Source organism: Amphiprion ocellaris, chromosome 20, assembly GCF_022539595.1.
Source record: "Amphiprion ocellaris isolate individual 3 ecotype Okinawa chromosome 20, ASM2253959v1, whole genome shotgun sequence".
Lineage (NCBI taxonomy): Eukaryota > Metazoa > Chordata > Actinopteri > Pomacentridae > Amphiprion > Amphiprion ocellaris.
The window spans coordinates 18426232-18445569 of NC_072785.1; the positions used below are offsets into that span (position 1 = coordinate 18426232).

General features: G+C 42.8%; 1 protein-coding gene across 5 annotated transcripts in view; it reads right to left on the reverse strand.

Annotated features, from left to right (window-relative positions):
• Positions 1-3235: 3235 nt before the first annotated feature.
• The window catches only part of LOC111562637 (AT-rich interactive domain-containing protein 1B-like), a 198236-nt gene continuing 182133 nt past the window's right edge, over positions 3236-19338 (reverse strand). For 3 of the 5 annotated variants that reach the window (XM_055005694.1, XM_055005692.1, XM_055005695.1), the window contains 11 exons: positions 19093-19287; positions 17895-18110; positions 16614-16833; positions 11528-11669; positions 10362-10531; positions 9335-9467; positions 9099-9218; positions 8880-8955; positions 7172-7904; positions 6740-6870; positions 3236-6411 (listed from right to left, as the gene is read on the reverse strand). In XM_055005694.1, coding sequence (XP_054861669.1) covers positions 4588-6411; positions 6740-6870; positions 7172-7904; positions 8880-8955; positions 9099-9218; positions 9335-9467; positions 10362-10531; positions 11528-11669; positions 16614-16833; positions 17895-18110; positions 19093-19287 — 3960 coding nt within the window. In that variant the 3' untranslated portion in view covers positions 3236-4587. The remainder of the gene's footprint in view (positions 6412-6739; positions 6871-7171; positions 7905-8879; positions 8956-9098; positions 9219-9334; positions 9468-10361; positions 10532-11527; positions 11670-16613; positions 16834-17894; positions 18111-19092; positions 19288-19338) is intronic. The other 2 variants (XM_055005693.1, XM_055005696.1) reach the window with 1 other exon arrangement.

A 19338-nucleotide genomic window follows, 5' to 3' on the forward strand; every position in this document is an offset into this window, starting at 1 on the left:
GCACATGCTGCACTTAATCTGTTGGAAAGCTTTGGATGTTTTTAATGGTTGCTAATGATCTGTAAGCCCTCCAGACTAATTCCTTAACTGTGGCGCTCATTACGCAGCATGCTGACATATGGCTGAAGCTATGTTTGTGGTGGGAAATGGGTGGACATGATAGACCCTTTCAGTGCAAATCCAAGAACAACATGGGCTTGAATCACATCCTGCCAAGGCCTCATCCAGGCAGCATTGTTTCGTTTAGAAAGCTGCACCGGATGAAAGAACACAGCCAGATCAAAGCCCCATCAAGAGGCTAACATACTCTGTATGCCTACAGTTATTAAATGTGGCCTGATTTGGTGAACACACCGCTACTACCAAACATATGTTATGTCTCATCACTGGAAAGGTCAGCGCAGTCTCGATTGTTTTCACCCAGTTCTCATTCATCTACCTACGTTAGCCGGCAGGAGAGGGTACCCAGGCCAGCAGTAGCCAATGACTGGCCCGGCTTCCTCCCAGCCACCACATCCATCCTGTCAGAGCCCGATGACTCAGCTTTTCAGAGGCACAGGAGTGTGGGAGGTTTTCTCCTGCGGTTGGCTGCCTACGTGAAACGCATCCTCCATCACCAAAAAAGTACAGCAACCCACTTTCCCTCCAAACTCTAAATGACAGGCTGAAATTGAACACATTCAGGGGTCTGTTTAGAATGTGAAAGTGCATACATGGAACAACAATACAGTCACAATTAAGGTGCCAAGGCTTTAGTGTAGAAATCAATCAAACTGTTAACCCCCAACATTAATTTCAAGGTGTCAGTAACATTTTAATAAGATGAATATGAGTGATTGTGCCTTTCAGCTGCCAGGAAACCCAGTTTCCTTTTTCTTTGAAGCGTAACCTGTGATGAAGGTGGTTATTGCCTTTGTTGTCAACCTCAGGAATGCTATTATTAAAGGCAGCTTAAAATAGGACTTGATATTATGCCTGCATTTCTCCTGGCAAAGGAAGGGAGTGATAAAGATGTCAATGGTAACTCAAGAAAAGTAAAAAAATCTTGGAAAAAACTAAAGACTATTCAATAAAAAATAAACAGAAAGTTGCCACCGATCCATTATTGTGGAACATAATAAAAGGGGTCGTTTCTTGTAAGTGCTGCCAGAGAAAGTAGTAAAGTGTAAGGGAGTTTAAGATACAGTAGGATAGAGAGTGCTGAGTGCATCATTCAAGTATTTGTGTCTTTTGTTTACATCTGATGTTTGTGCATTCCATGAATAGAGAGACCAGTGAGTCTGGGCAAACAGCCATCTGCAATAAAATAAGAGAATTTACAATAATAATAATAAAAAATAGATTAGAGACTCAATTATAAGAGAAAAACAACAAAGTAAATAAGAAAATGCAATTTGAATTCACTGTAATATCATATTTGATTTTGACAATTTACATAACTGTCAATTTTTGGCACCAGAGTTCAATCCTCAAATTGTAATAAAATTTCAAACCATACTTTCACACATCAGGTTTTCTTACTACTGAATCACTTGCCACGTTTGTCTCAGCGCTTTCCGACTGCATTGTACTCCACACTGTCACCATATTTTCAACACATCCCCACTGTTTATTACATGTCTGCTGAATAATGTGACTTGACTTCAGAGGTCTGTAACTGGGTTGCAAAGCCAAAATTTCTAAACCTGCGAATAAAGCTGCATTTGTTGAAAGTCAAATGTAATGTGGTCATGGGATTCATTGCGTAATTCTGAATCAATAGTTTCAAAAAAGGGGAAGAAAACAGATATTTCCTGTCCTTTCTTTAGAGGTGCTTAAAGTCACACAAGTGGATACACAGCAGGTTAAAACCAAAATATTCACTTAATGTGCAGATTTAATAAATTCAGAGCCCCTCCTCAGACAACAGAAGAGGATCAAGCAGGACTGCAGGTGTGGTGTCAGTGGAGTGATGCCAAATAGGACAAACACAAAAGACACAAAGTAGCCTGTAGATTCAACATGGCAACACCATACACAGAGAAACCATGACACAAAATGTATGTTAAAATTGCCACTATAAGCTATAATCGACACAAAAAACAAAGCTAGATTAACACAAAATCTTCACCATTAATTCAAGGTCCCCATGAATGCACTCTGAGAGTCTACTCATGACCAAACATTTTCTAATAATGCTGTAGAATGACTTCCAAGACAATTCACTGATGTCTTCATGTAACCAGGTATGCAGGCCCTTACTTTTTAAATAGCTCTTAGATATTCTTTTCCTACTTGAACTTAATCTCTCAAAAGCTGTTAGATGATACTGGGTGCAGTAAGAAAGGTGCTGTGAGCACTTTGCTGGGACTGAGAAAAAGGCCACTGAACTCCTTAATGAAGCAATGATGCAAACTTGTTCTCAGAGGGGAGCTGTCAAGAGTGAGATTAGGGTCCCCTAAGAACTGTAATGGGACTTCTGCAGTTAAGATCCAGACCAATAATTAAATGATTAAATATCATTAATTATTATAATAAATAAAGCAATATCATGGACCGGTACATGAGTTGCTCTGTACATTTTGCATTTGTTTTGAAATCTGCCTTCCTGCTGTCCAGGAAATCAGTACTTCAAGCTTCTCTGAGAGATAAAGTGAGATGTGTGAAGTCAAACAAGGAGGCAACAGAAGCTTTGTATATCTGCAATGCCTTGAGAAAGTCAACAAAGCAAGAATATCTGTAAGAATGAGCTGGTCCTTGACACAATGAAAAAAAATATGACAACACTCAGGGTCACGGTGCAACTCAGGGCTGGAATTTGGGAAGTTTTTCATTGCATAAACAGAGAGTTGCTGCAAGATAGTGTTTAATCACACATCTAAACAGTTCCACCTTAATCAGCATATATTCAGTAAATACTTTACTGCTCTTTGAAAGAAATTATTCCCTTACTCATTAATTAGCAGTTATCAAATGTGTTATTCTTTGACTGTAACTGTCATCAGCACTATAAGTATGTAGTGAAATATTAATTTCATTAGCATCGTAACATAAAATATTTAATTTGCATCACAGACCTCAATAGCAGCCATCTGTCTTTAAGATTAAATACTTGCACTCAAGCAAATGCTGTGATCAGTAAGAATACATACAAACTTATATGCTGCAGCATTTTGGTTAATGTATAACACCACTATCAGGCTGGAAAAGTCAGCTGTTGCTCTGATAATGAAATCAATAGAAGACAGCCCAAAAGTAAGCAGTTGATGTTTGTTTTATTGGCCTAAGATTGTCTGGACATAATGCAACGTCTCCAGTGCGTAACGATGTTCATCGTACATTTATTTGTGACATGTGCAGCACAGAGTATAAATGTGTATACTGAATAAAAGAGACATGGAGTCATATGAAAAAAGGCAAATTTTACAATGAGCTTTCAGGACATTTTGAAGGTTCTTTTCACATGTTTCTTTTAGAGCATTACGCAGATTCAAAAATATGCCCATTGACATGAATGGAGGACAGTAACGAACAGAAATATGTTCAGTTTTCTCATGAAACCTCACCTAGTTGTCCTCTCACCCTGGCACTTCCACGTTTGATTACCAAAGCGATTGTTTTCTCAGCTATAATACAATGCATACAGGAATTTTTTACATTGAAACATCAGGTACATCTGCCATGTTCAAATATCTGACCTCATTAACAAAATATGTATAATAACAATACCAAATTTTACCAACAATAAAAGCATTTGTTATAATAGTCAGAAAGTCCCATCTCCTGCTATGCTTGATAGAGACTGAAAGAATCATGTGCGTCCATTGTACAACGGTTTATATACACAATGATGAAAAAATACAGACATAACACAAGTGCTTAGGAAACACAAAGTTCATCTGTGAAAGTCACTGAGGCTATGATTGATAAATTAGACACTTCTTTTTGACAGATGCTCTTCTCTTATGTTGATTGGCTGGTGCAATGCTGCCTCCTCATGGCCTAAAGCACACACTGCAGGTGTCTTCAAAGATCTACATCCTCCTGTTCTCAAAAGGGACAACTTGCTCTAGTCCTATTGCACAACGTATCTTCCAGCGATGGAGACATATACATTTCAGTTTAAAAAGTCAGTGTTTTTTTTTATCCCCCCACAACTGTTGGCAAAAAAGTTCAAACTACTGTACAGTGTCACATTTTAAATAAATACTCTCCATTAACAAAATGTTGATGAGTATATTAGCATTTAGAAAACTGAAAAACATCTCATCAACTCAAAAGGAACCACGTAATTCAGCACCAACATCTGGTGGCAGCTTTGGCTGAAAAAAGTAAATAAACAAAAACAAATGCCAAACAAAATATCAAACATAGCAATCCAACACCAGCAGGTATTAAATATTTGTATTAAAATGAGCTTTCAAATCCCAAACCCATTTTTTTTAACAGGGCCCAGAAGCTATACATATATAGAGACATTTTGTTTATGTGGATATTTCTTTTAAAAAACACAAACATTTTCTGTCATTTTGATAAATAAAAATAGAAAACCACAGAAATTTCTTGGTAGCCTTAGTGTCTGCTGCGTGAGTCCTGCCTCTCCTCCTGTCATAATTTCCCTAAGTGAAACAGAACTTGGCAAATAATGGCAACCACTCCCACGTTGAGCACCGAGGAAATTGAGATGTCTAATAATCTGCTTTCATACAGTACAAACTCTGTTTTGTTCTCCTCCACTTTAGCCATAGCCAACAGGCCTTTAGCTGCTCTGCACATCATGTTTACACTGGGCGGGTCCATAGGAGGGTGCCCCATGTGGAGCAAGCTGTGAGGGTTCTGCTGGTACTGCGCCATGCTAACACCATCCTCCAAGAAGCCCACCAAATTACCCACGCTGCCCTTCTGCATGGCTATGGCACGTGCCGCTGTGGGGTCTCCCTGTGCCAGGTGGGCGAGGACAGCCACTGCCATCTCCCTGTACACCTGGGCCTTCCTCTGACCCACGTAGCGCACCAAGACTGTAAAGAGTTTCTCCTGTCGACTGAAAGGCGGCGTAGCTAGCAGGAGGTCGACGTTGCCGTCCTGGATGCTCAGCTTGCAGAGGCATTCCAGCACCAGTCTCTGGGGAGTGAGCTGGGAGTAGGGCGCTGCTGATGGAAAGGGGTCCTGGGCTTCAGCGGAGGGGCAAACCATCCAGTGGAGAAGGCCGTCCAAGACGGGGAGGCAGATAGTGTCTGAATAGTTGGAGAGATCCAGCTGGCCAGCAATATTGGCAAGAGTCACCATGGCATTCTCCCTGAGCAGGCTCAGACACTCCCACCACCACTCCTCTTTGCTACTCGACAGACCCCGCTCCTGTTGCTCGTCTCTCTGGTAGCTAGGGAGCGACCTGTTCCTCTCCGGGTGCAGGTGGTGCAGCAGGAGCAGCCTGCCCAGAAGAAGAACCAGAGCAGGGTGGCGTGACATATCCAAGTCATTGCCAGGGATGAAGGACAGACTCCGGACGATGTTGGAGATGCAGAGGCACCGCTTGGAAAGAGAGTCCTGCCAGGCAGAGGTTGTGGATAGCGGAGCCTCATCCAGACAGCGGGGCTCATCCTCAAGCAAGGTGATGTGGTTCTGCTCCCCATCTGGATGCACCCTGAAGGGGTAAGATGGGAGGGAGCGCGCAGGGTGGGCATAAGAGAGGGCGTCGACCCTGGCGCACAAAACATCATCAATTGTAGCAGTGATATGTTTGAGTGGTTCTTTCTTTTCATTTTCCGTCTCGCTTTCCTGTTTGTTCTCGCTTCTTGTCTTTTCATCTATCCTGGCAGGCGGTTCACTCCGGGGTTCAAAATGTGTCTGAATGTGTGCAGTGGAGTCGCCTCCACCAGCCTGCCAGTGTAGCAGCCCACTGGTAAACTCAGTGACGTAACCTAAGCGCTCGGACATGTCATCAATCAGGTCCTCTTTGTGGACTATCTTGATGGGGAGCTTATCATATTTGCTGGCTTGTTTCAGTTTAGGTTCCAACTCTGCAACAGGCTGATCCACAGACTCCTTCTGACTCGCTGTTTCTTTTTCACTCTCTACTTCTTTTCCCTCTTTTTTGCTGTCCTCTTCATTCTTGTCCTCCTTTTTTACGCTCACGTCAGACTCGTCCTTCGCGCCGCTTACCTCAGCTGGCTCTGCAGTGACAGGAGGAGTTTCCTCCATGATGCCTCCTGCTTGCTCCATCTGGTTCTCTGCTGCTGTGGAGGACTCGGGTTCAGGTTGGAGAGTAGAGCTTGTTTCCTGGTCAGGGGTATGTCCTTCTTCCTTCTCAGTAGAGGCAGGATGTAAAAGGCTTTTGTGAGCCACAGTCCCCACCTCAAACTCTTCCAGGATGCCAAAAATCTCAATCAGGCAGCGACGGAAGTACTCCACAATGAGCTCGAGGAATCCAGGCAACTGATCAAGCAAAGACAAAATATCATCACTGTCAACAATTTAGGCAGAAAGACATCAGACACATGTTGCCAAGTAGTCCCAGATGGTGAATGAAAGCCAAGAATTACAATCTAGGGAGAGATTTTTTTTTTTTACTCAGATCACTTGTTTTCAAATAGTCATACTATCCCGAAATCCTTTGTACCAAAATGAAAACTCAAAATGAGGTAATTTTCTTTAGGTTTAAAGGAACACACTGGACGTTACATTGTCATAGCTTGTTCTGTCAGGGCTAAATGAATATGTTCTGTCAGTCATTAGTGAGTTAAAGTCATTAAACTGGCTTTACCTGGGAGAGGTTAAAGGAGGCCACAGTGCTGTCATCATACAGCAGGATGTTGATGGTGTCTAAAGCCCATGTGCTCTCTGCCAGCAGGCCAGACTTCAGAGACATCATCACGCGCCAGGCCTCAGGCGTTCCTGAGATTAAAACAGGGGGATTTTTGGAACCAGGAAGAGAAAAATCATCAGACTTTGTCCAAATGATAAAAGGGACCCAGAACAGAGCGGATCATTGTAATTCCTTTAATAAAATTTGCCTCATGTTGCGCTAGTTCTACCTGAAAATTGAATTTAACTGTACAGCAGCGCTAAAAATGAGCTGGAAAAACTGTGAAGGACATTTTCCAAGATAAATACACAAGTGGAATTAAACAACCCATTCATTCTTACTCACAAATGTATTCAAAATAATGAATGAAATAATGGGACTCCATCTTACCACTGTCTTTGGAGGTGAGCTTACGTCGAGGCTTGAGGATCGGCATGGTGGCCTCCACTGACCCTGGAGGGTAGTTGAGATCCCTCCTCAGGTTAGGAGGAAACTGACCAATGGGTCCACTGCCCTGAGAACCCATCATGGCCAACCCAGGCTTAGGCATCTTCATGGGTGACATGAAAGGTGCTTTGCTGGGTGACATTCGGGAGTCCATGGAGCGCTGGAAGGCCCCTGGGCTCGGTGCTCTGGGCAGGTGGTTGGCCATGGACGGGGAGTTGGAATAAGAGGAGGGCTGGCGTGAAGACAAGGGAGGCATGCCCCCTGACGATGACATGTAGGGGGACTGACGGTGCCACTGCTCTTGCCGACCGTCCATGTCGTCTCTACAGATCGAGCCATAAGGTGGCATTTGTGACGGAGGCCCCTGTCTGTTGGGGTAGGGGTAGCCGAGGTCTGTTCTTGAAGGCCACATGTTGGGCCCATCAGCAGCATGATTAGAAGTGGGCCCCCCACCCATCATACTGTGTTGGCTTTGCCCTGAGGGGCCTATACGGTCGCGGGGGTAAGGGTAGGGGAACTGTCCCTGGATCGGTCTGTGTTCCGGGCCTGAATAGCCTCCGCCATAGTGGTTGTACATGTCCGGCTGCTGGCTGGTATACTGCATGGCATACATGTCGTTCTCGTGTCTCTTGGGTGGGGGGCCGTACATTCCATCCATTGGCCGTTTGTAGCCCTGCTGAAGCAAGGGTGCAGAGCGTCAGTGATGACCTCTTGCAAGTAATTGTGCTATCAAAGCACACATCCATGAGGCATGACTTCTCATCATTTCATTGCTTTAGCTGTCTTAAAAATACGATATATGATAACTACCAATCACTTAACACCTTTCATACATACAGTAGAATAAGTTTAAGGAGACAACATGTCCTGCCCCTTCCCCCAGCAAGCCAATCATCTGCTTTGTGGCAACCAAACCATGAAACATGTCAGCCAGTTGTGTTGCTGCACTGACTCAAGTGTGATATTGTAAGACACAACAACTGCAGTTTTTATGGCCTGTTGACAATCGAAGTTGCATTTCCTTTTCCTATTTGCCTGTGTGAGGTCAAAAACATTCAAAATGTCCACTGTGAGACGGTGTTCCAATTTATCTAGTGGATTTTCATTCCGTTTTACACACTTAACTGTCAACTGTTGATTGTGGCTAAAAAAAAAATACTATTTTCAACTTAGACACTAAAGAAGTTCAACTCTACTCCTTCATTACATTAAAAATAATTTTCACTTTAACAAATAATGTACACAGTCAAAAACACATCATTGTTTGAGCCAATTCACAAGCATAATTATTAGGGGCAGCTCAATACTACCAAGAATAGGTCTACTTTACTTCATTATTGTGGTAAAAAAAAAGACATTGATTTTCTCATAATGAACTGGCCACAAGACACAGGAATTTTCAAAGAGAAAATAGAACCAAACAAAAAATAAACATAATATTCTATATATTTTTGATTTTTGCATTTACATTAATAATTCATCTTTGGGCTGAACTTGGACGTTCTTAGAATATTTCCAGGTAAAGGCCATTCTAAATAATAGGATGTCTCTCTTGGATGGCTTCAATACAACAAGTCCAGGAGGTTTTAATACAGTCAAACATAGGCTACAATCAACAATACTGAGAACATACAGATGATTTGTCTCCCACCTGTTGCTGAGGGTACATCCCAGATGGATGCATGCCATACGGCATGCTGGGATACTGTTGACCGTAGCCATCATGTCTAAAATAGAAAAAACAGAAGGGGGAGAGAAATCCATGGTTTAACATGCAGCAAAGCCATTCTTAAGGAGACATATAGTTCACCTTTTTTGGAGTTTTTTTACACTCTGCTAAACACACACATGCACACATGAGAGCGCTGACCTCTGCTGTGAAGGGTATCTGCTGGGAGAGTACATGCTGCCCTCACTGTTGGAAGGCCCCATGCTGTTCTGACTCCCAGGGGGACCCATGCTTCCTTCCATTCCCATCACATGGTCCGGTCTGAGGATTAAACAGAACAGTCTTTATGCTTCATTGTTATGATCTATTCTATACGCTACAAGTCAATGTTCAGTATAGAAGAAATAAAATGAAACTCAAGGTTTATGACTCTGTACCTCCTGTCGTAGCCTGGTCCGTAGGGGTACTGTGATCTTTGGCTCATACTCAGGGCTGACGGAGGCCGACCATACATCTCCTGCATACCACCACCGGGCATCTGGCCTGGCATGTAGGGATCTGCTCCTGCCACTGTGCAGGAAGAAGGCAAAGGAGTTAAATGCTTCTCAAAATATCTAGTATCAGTGACAGCATCAAGTAACATAAACAAAATGACAAAAACAAAAGAAAAACGAAACAGGGGTTTTAATTAGGACAAAAAAGTTTAGATTTAATTGCTCTTGAAACATGCAACAGAGGCTTAAATGGGCTCTTTTAAAAGCCTGAATCATACTTTCTTCTTACCAGCAGGTGGCAGCATCCCTCTATGAATATTCTCCACCTTGCATTGATTAAACCCATTGTTCTGAGGCTGTGAGTGTTGTTATGCAGCTATCATCCACCATATTATTCATTCAGACTCCATTCTCCTCTGCCTTCAGAGGAGCCGCCATTCTTTCTAAAACTACTGTTTGTTCTGGAAACTAAACCACACGAGTTGGTCAAAACAGGTGCTTCTCAGCGGGGTGCAAAGGATGAAAGGTTGAAAATGAGGCGGATGAAAAGGATGAACAAAGTTAGGATGAGACGAAGGCTAAGCTACAAGAACATCAGACGAGCTGGCGTGCTTTTCGACAAAGGGATGTGTGGTGTAACAAACAGTTCTCATCTCCTTTCATAGCTCTTGTAGCGAAACACACACACACACATCTGTCCTGATGTGAGATGACATGGTGACGAGACGACGAATTAGGCCGACGAGACAGATGAAAGAACAATAGCTTTGGGATACATGAGTCATTTTGGCAAAGAGCCATATGAGTTTATACCAAGTTTAAGGATGAAGTTTTAAATGTAAATGTTTGTTGAGTTGAACGTAACAGTTGATTAAAATGCATTACAAGAAGAAAAAAAAATAAAACAGTGCGTTCACGCTCAGGCCTTGATTTCAGGGTGAAAGGGTGTCGGAGTGTGTGGCTCACTCACTCTTCCTCATCCCGGCGAAGGGGTCCTTGGTGTCGTACTGCATCCTCATCATCATGTCAGGCATGCTGAGGCCCTGCTGGTAAGGAGCCGAGGGCGGCAGGGTGGGAGCCCGCTTCTGGAAGGCCGGGTCGCTCACCTCTGAGAAGGGGTCCTGGATGCTTACACTGCTCCTGGACAAAGCAAGGATGGTGGGGGGCAGAGAAAAAAGGATTGGGGGGGGGGGAACTGTATGAGAGAGGTACTGACAATGGTTTTGAACACACTGAAAATATGGACATGGTGTTCTGTGCAATGCAATGCTTTAATTTATGGGAAACAATGTTTTCATTTTCTCATTTTAATTGTTTAAATGATGCAATTTTGATTTGAACACCAAAAGATATTGCACTAACACAAATAGCTAATTTTAATATACTCCTCGGTAGTTTAATCTATGACAAAACATCCTGTTTTATGAGTTGGTATTAGTGTGCATATGCAAAACCTTGAACTTACATGTAACTACAACACTAATGGAGCAAGAAGTACAATACTTGGAGTATAGGCACAAAGGAGCATAAAATAACAACTATAAACATCTCAAAATGATTTTTTGTTGTTTTATTTGTAATACACAGGTAAGTACCTCACCAACATGTGCCTAAATGATGATAAATACACCACTTCAGAGGTTAAAACACATTTGTTAGACAAGAATTATACTTCTCAAATAATATCATAAAGGAAGGAAACGAAGAACGTTGCCTCTTCTGCTCTGTGGTTTCAATCAATATCAGAAAAGATGAAGGAGGATGACTTAAATCCTCATATAAAGAGGAAAAACCCCAAAAGAAAACACATCTCAGTCTCACCTAAACATAGCTGTACACAGAGATCTTTGCCTTTAAAATTCTGCTTCACTAAAATGTAGTTGTCTTTAGACATGACATTTATACAGACATTTATACAATTTGTGCTGACTGACTCTGCTATCACACAAACCCATAACTTGTTAAGAGAAAAGAAGCAGAAAGCAAAGTGAATTAATCCTAACGAAAAAGAGATGTTACCGTGACAGCAGAAGTGGGAGATTAAGTAACACTTAGTGGTAACATAAGTGCCAGTGAAAGCCAGAGTGAAATCAGCAGCGTCACTAGCAGCAGCAGTACAGTATAGCTGTGTGGTACCTGTTGGGGGGCAGCGGTGTGACCTGCCCCAGAGGGGTGGTGGCAGGCGTGGGGGGTTTCAGGTCCCCTGTTGCCTCTGCTGTAGAGCTGCTGCCAGAGGACTGGGGGGTCTGTGGTCCTTGGAGGGAGCCGCCTGAATTAGCTGGGAGACACAAGTAGAATTATTACTACAGCCGCGTGTTACATGAAATTCACAGCAAAAATCGCAACACATTCCGACCGCAGAGAGCTCCCCGGCGTCTCAGAGATATGATCTTGAAGCTGGTTTGAGTTAGAACGGCCAAAGTGGGATTTCACTGCAGCAAGGTGCTGTCATAAGGGAGATAACTTTGGGCTTAAGGCCAGAGCACTCACACTGATGCCCTACATGAGAAGTGAGCCCGAGCAAACAGCCTCCATGAGGGCAGAGAAGATGGGAACGGAGGGACTGCTAAAGAGGGGAAGAGGAAGAAGAGGAGATGGGAGAGGATGCAGGAGCAGAGGACGCGGTGGGGAGAAAGGAAGGATTTCTCAGAGGGAATAGCCCACTCGGGCGGTCGCAGCTCTGCTCTTAATTTGAAAGCTGTTTGAAGATGGTTTAGCTGGCTTTTTTTAGGTGTGCCATGGACTTGTTGAGGGGTTCATGTGGGGGGCTGAGCTTGAGGGCAAGGATGTATCTGAAGAACATTACTGCATGTATCTACCAGCAAGGTAAAATCAAATGACAATGACGTTGAAAAAGTAAGTGCTGATGACTCTCTGGGAAATAAAGTACATCCCTTCACACAGAGACTCAAACTGGGGTTAAAACTGGGTTAGTGTGCTCTCTTGTTATGACACCACATTTCTGTGACTTTCTCAGTTGCGATGACTAGGAAATTAGGAGAGCTCAGAGCTACAAGAGCCCTCCACACAAAGAAGCCCCAACTATATAAAACCGAGGGATACAAATTCCCAGAAGCAGGTTTAATGGAAAATGTGGACTGTTCCAGCTAAAAGATGACAAAGATGGAGAGAGGGAGAATATGAAAGTATCCTAATGAGCATTTAGCGCAAGAAGCCTTTCTCTGAGAGAGCCTCAGTGGCCTTTCCCTGCACCACACGTTTCCAAAGAAAAAAAAACCCCCGAAAGACTTAAGCGTTAAAAATTCATGCTAATTCTGAATTATTCAATGATACCCCCTGCCTCTACATCATAGGAGAGAGAAGAGTAAGAGAGAGAGACAGGGGAGAAATGGTTATCCCATGATGATGAGCAGAGGTGAGAGAGAGGGCAAAGACGGGTCAGTGAGAATTCTTCACTTGCTGGGATATCCCAGCGTCAAAACAGAAGTGAACATGCACACTCATGCCCACATGGAGAAGAGCAAACAATGGTGGGGTTAGCCAAGGTTAAGAGGTTTGGCATTCTTCAAGAGCAAGCCAGCAGACAGACAAATACATAATACGGAGAGGGGTGGGGGTACGATGATGGAGGAGAGGTGGGGAAGAGTGTGAACTCAAGTGCCCTCTGCTCCACATTCAGAAGGAGAAAAAAAATGACAGAGGAGGCGATGAGGGGGGAAAAAAGTGTGTGTGCAAGAGGCATGTGGCTGACGTTTGATGTGTGTGCGCATGAGAGCCTCTGCGTGTGTGTGTGTGTGTGTGTGTGTGTGTGTGTGTGTGTCAGCGGGTGACATAATCCAGAGGGGTGGTAGTGATTAAGGGGGGGAGGAGAAAGAAAAAAAAAAAGTCGGTCAGCCGAGCCAGTTTTGTGAATGAAAGGTGACGGCGAGGTCGGGTTTGTTTACGTTCTACATTCCAGTCCTCATTAATCACTCCCCACACCCCACCACCAGCACCACATAAACACACATATATTCTCAACACACTCTCTCCCCACTCCGTCGCCCCCACCAGCCCGCTGGACAAGTTCCCTCAGTGACATCATTGGGCTGTCAGTCTATATATAGGCTGGCGGGGTGTCAGGAGGGCAGTTTGCACTTCGGCGCAGGCAGCGGTGGAGAGCAGATCAACGCAGAGGTACACAAGGAAATGGATGGGATTTTCTTTTTCTGCTTTGTGAACCTTCGTGAACCTGCGTGATTGAGCTCATTTCACAACAGAATTTTAAAGTTTCAAAACTGATGGTGCATATGGCAACAAAGACAAATGTCCCAAAGCTAACTTATGCTTAAGTCTATTAAAAGTATCCATAACTCGATATAAGAGGAATTACAGTATGCATATGCAGTATTAAACGGCATCTTAAAAAAGTTAGATTCGTTAAACGGATTCACGAACTGCAGCACAAGGAGCAACAAAATCAATCTACATAAAACGATCCAGCAAAGTTTATGTATATTAGAAACATTACAACCTAAAGGCATTTTTAATCTGCTTTGACATCACGTAAAAATTTAAATGTAGTGCTGAAGCCTTAAATTGGTACAGCGGACTAAAATAATGCAGAAATACTTTAAAAAATTAGACTGGCAAAATCCTGTACATTCACACAGTTAATCAGACAAGTTACATTTAGGCTATTATACAGCCAAATTATCCAAAACACATTATTTGGAACAATCTAAAGTAAATGCACCTGAAATATTAGTTGAAAATGCAAAATATTACTCTGTGGATAAATAATCATAAAATTTTGCAAGTGAGCTTAAAAAAATCACAATTGTCAACCACATAGATTTAACTGATCTGATTCAACCATACACTGTGTACACTCAGCCATAGGATTTGAAGCTTGTTGTGGTGACTCCAGGAATCACAAACTTGGCAGTGCCTGACTCTAACTCCTGGTTAATCAACACATGAGCAATGAGGTAGATCATGCGTCGAGCTAAGGTGGACGATGGAAATGTCTCTGAGCCATGGTTTGTTCTCCGACAGCACCAATCTATAACTCAAAGGGGCCATGCTGTTAATTACACATAACTTTAAGCTTTGATAAAATTTAAACGAATGAGTTATACGAAAATTCATCCCCTGTGCAGTTGTCATGAACGGAAAAATTAGCGATAGAGGTGAAAACCATTTTTGTAACAGTCTGTCAATATGTTATTTTTCTGCTGTAAAGTTGGCCATTTTAATATGTAGGTCTATGGGGATTGACTCACTTTTGGAGCCTCAAGTGGTCATTTAAGGAAGTGCAGTTTTTGGCACTTGGCCATTAGCTTTATTTTCCAGCCCTGGATGTCGCTGCTTGAATTCAGCCAATTGGCAGGGTAAAAACAAAAAAACAAAAACATAAATTTGGGCTGTAATTTATGTAGACTGTGTACAACAGATAGTTTGGTATTTTGCTTATTTTTTTTGAACAGAAAAGGCTCATCTGATGGTTGTCTACCTACTTGTATTTTATTTCGCCTACTCGGCTTCTCTGCAGCGCCACTGTAGTCTTAGATCTCAGCAGTTAATTTGATGTGAAGAATGTAAGAAATGAGAAAAAGATGCATGTTGTTACTGTCATTTCCCATTTAGATGAGTATGTTTTTAGGATTATGCACACTCTGTTGCACTCAAAGAATGCTTTGTGTGAGGACAGATTTGCTGCTCGTGTCTGACTTGCCTTTAGCATCACAATAGTAGCTCATGAGGGCCGCACACTCTGACAGGTGGTATAAAAATATGCAGGGGACGTTGCTGCAATCAAATGTCGCAGTATGAGCGATTTACAGTTGAGTGCTGCATATCTGAAATACAGCCCAAACACCACAAGCACTGACCTTATCACAATACAGACACTGTCTGTGATCATGTGTACCACAGTCCCATCTGTTGATGTTGGCAAAATGAGATTCAGTGAAACTGAGGTGTTTAGATCCTCTTGAATAGATGAGAAAGGGCTGAATTATGAATTATAGAGTGTTATGAGTGAGATGGAGCATGAATTCATTTAAATGTGTTTAGGTATGTGTGTGGGTCATGTGTGCTCTACGTATGCGCATGTGTATGCAAATGAAGGCAGATGCTCTCTTCCACCCACAAGGAAAAGCAATCTGCAGTGTCTCAGGCAGGTGAAGTGCTCCGGCGTTCTATTTAAAAGCAAGGGTCACTTTTCTCATCTCCGCTGCAAATTAGAGACGTGACCTTACTTCTCTATTGGCTCCAACTCTTTCTCTCTCCTGTCCTGATCCTCACGTCATAATTGTGCAGAGACACATGATGTGAGCGGGCAATACAGACAAACAAGAAAAGAAATAAGCGGCCTTTGTGTTGTGGTAGCACACCAAAACAATATTACTTAACCTTCTAACGCACTGTAATCAAATAAAGGCAAGTCTGGGATTTGGGGTACAAGTGGTGATCGTATCGCGGCTCACCTCCATTAATATAAGAATCATCTCATCAAAACAGTGTTAATGTTCATCCATGTCTCTCGGGTTTGAAGTTGTGTATATATATTCTTGGTGCAATCTCGTCGACTATTTTTAATCATAAACGTAATCATAAATGTAATGCAATAGTAAGTGGCTGGTCGTGGTACTGAGGGGTTGTTAAAGGGTTAGATTATAGATATTGTGTTTAAACAGAGCAACCCTGGCGACTTTGGCATGAATGAATATGCAGGTGCAACATACAGACGGGTGAAATTATAGGAAAATCTTGAACCCAGTCAGGGAAGGGTTAAAAATTCTGGAAATGAGGGGACTCATATGCTGTGTCCTTCACAGTGTCCAAATTTTTCACCAGACAGAAGATTTTGGCCAAATCAAATCAACCAATGAGGGAACATTTATCAGATGAATGGTGTTCATTCCTCCAATAGTGTTCCACACACTTGTAGAATCAATTCCAAGAAGCTATTGTGGCAGCACACGGTGGCCCAACACCTTACTAAATCACCTTATGTCGGGTTTTCCTCTAATTTGTCACCCTTCAGCATGTGGCATATTTGATTTCTGCCAGTTCCCAGTCCTACAAGATGCTGGAGTAGCAGTTTTGTTCACTAGAATGTTTTTCACACAGCTGCAAGGATCACAGATCGCTGTTTCTCTGAAGATTCCTGACACACTGAGTTTGATCAGCAGCTCCTGTTGTTCGGCTCCTGACGGATGGGAGAGCGTAGATGTAGAAAATAAAACGAGAGAACCACTCGGTTATCAGGCCTTACCAGGTGAGGGCGGTTGGATCTTGACCTGCTTCCTGTTGTCCCCTCCGGCCATGCTGCTGCTGCTGCTGCTGTCTCCTGGCGGCTCTTCTCCCCTCTCCATCTTACACTCATAGGCGAACAGATACTGGATGTACTGCTTCTTCAGCGAGCTCGCCGAGCTGCTGGATGTGCCGACGTTAAGGGTGGTGGACAGCTCACGCCACTTCTTGTTCTTGTTTACCTTGAAGCGATTGAGAGAATAACAAGATAGCAGGAAGTTAAACGACTGGCAACGATTGCTCATGTTCTCCCTGTAAACAGTAAAGTGTCCTGGTAGTATCAGCTGCGCACTTGTCATTTTGCCTGGAGTATGGCAGACCACATCCTACTCATTAATCGAAATATGCATTTCCACGGCTGGGCACTTTGTGTTTTTGCTCTTGCTATAACCACAAAGTTTTAGGTCACTTGTGAGCATTGCACATAATTTAACACTGCAGTTTTGGATTGAAAAGCAAAACAGCTACACATTATAAAATATGTCAACCTGACCTGAGCACATGGATTTAATCAGCTGTTTCTTTTTCACGGTTTAGGCGGTGTTCCTCATTTCCAATTATGAAAAATACTCGTGCATATACTGTATTATTTTAAACAGTATGTTCACCCAATATTGCAGCGACAATTTCTAGAATGACTTTCGTGTGGAAGAACTTGAGCCCTGACTGCAGCCCCATCAGACCTTTGGGATGAAACGGAGAACCACCTGTGAGCTACAACTCATTCATAACATCTGTGCTGATCCTTACAACTGCTCCCTGCAGCCAGGATTTAAAATCTTATGGAAAACATTATTCAAATAGTTGTGGTAGTTATAGAAGCAGATAAATGTGTGTAGTTTTAAAATATAATGTAATGTGTAACAGTCAGGTATCCACATGTTTTTGCTGGGCAGTGTATGTAATTTCCTTCTGATGTTAGTCTGTAAAGCTTTATATGTTTTACATTTTCATCACATGGGATCAGACATACACGGAGCTGTGTCTTGTGACACTCTAGGTAGATTCTCCAAGATTAATTTTATGTATCCCATTCTCTTGAGTACATCTCTCAACATTTACAAGCGCACCATATGCCACGCAGCTAGAGTGTACGTTGCTGAAGAATACTAAACAGCCAATGCACACGAGCAGAGCGAAATGACTTTACTGTATGTGAGGTTAAGCTCTCCATAAAATTCTCTTTTAAAGTCTGTTATCGCTAATATTATTCCATCAAAACAACTTGCTCCCTAAGCGTTACCATGGCGAGGCCTCCTATCTCTCGAACAGCCATGTAGAGCTTCCAGAGGTCCAGTGGCTTCTTGCCCACAGCGGGAAGCTGGGCTACAGGTGTTCCTCGCTCCTCCATGAAGTTCAGGTAACGCTCCACCCAGCCTCGCCTCTCCGGCTCAACGCCCAGCTCATACAGCCGCGTGATTCGCTCGCCGCTGAGGGAGGAGGAGTTGGGGTTGGCTTTCTGGTGAGGGACAGAGAAAATAAGAAGAGCTGAAATAATACTGGCTTTTTAAAATAGGACATACACTACTAGTCAAACGTTTGGACACACCTTCTCATTCAATGCTTTTTATTCATTTGTATTATTTTCTACATCCTAGATTAATACTGTACTTTTTTGTTTGCAATATAATTCCATATGTATTCTTTTAGAGTTTCAATGACTTCAGTATTAATCTACAATGTAGAAAATAATTAAATAAAAACCACCGAATAACAAGGTGTGTCCAAACTTTTGGCTGGTAGTGTAAATAAAATATAAATCTACTTTTTTATTGTAATGAAAAAGCTGCAAACTACATGTATATATATATATATACAGTGTATTGAGCTGTTTTTGTACTTTGATCTCTATACTTGACAAGTGTGGAAACATAAATAATTTCACATGTGCTGAAATGGTATCCTCACTGAAAGCATGCTCTCTATATTCTGTTTTGTACAGTACAATCTACTCCACAGTTTGTTTTTCTTTGCCTGATCCTTTCGCTGTTTTCTGCTACAGCAACCCACTCTCCCCATGAGGATCATTAAAGTTTCATCCCTTATTTACACATTCTGAAGTGGCCCCTTGGTTGAATGACCATGCAAAAATAAACACTTCTTTGGAGCATTTCGCTCAGTGCGCAGCCTGTGTGTATTTCAAAGTTCATTCACAGCACATTCATATCCCTCAAGTTCAAATTGGTAGACAAAGTTTAATCCCACACAGCTTCGTCTGGCATCAGTCCAGGTTCAGAAAGACGTCTGTGGTCTGAGTACCAGCTTTTGATCAAGTAATTACACGATAATCCTTCAGCTTGTCCATAAACAGAAATTCACTTAAGTAGCTTGTATTTTTAAGTGTTTGTGCCTGAATAGCGTATGTACAAATATGACATGGAATTCCTGTGTTTGGTCAGTGAATGCATCCATGCAAACAACACACGGCTACGAGTTCTTACGGGGCTGGAGGGAGTCTTGAGCGGCCAAGGGGGGCTGCTGATGCTGTCGCTGTCGTCTCCGTGGTAGGAGGAGAGGCTGGCGGGGCTGGGTGAGAGGGGTGAGGGCACGGGGAGGGCGCTGCCTGGAGTGGCCGGCTGGGACGCACACTGCTGGGAGCCGCTGCTGCTGGTATTGTTGATGTAACCGTCCTGTAGCTGTTCAAGAGAGATGGAGGACACAGGAGGAGATATTATTCATTCCGCTGC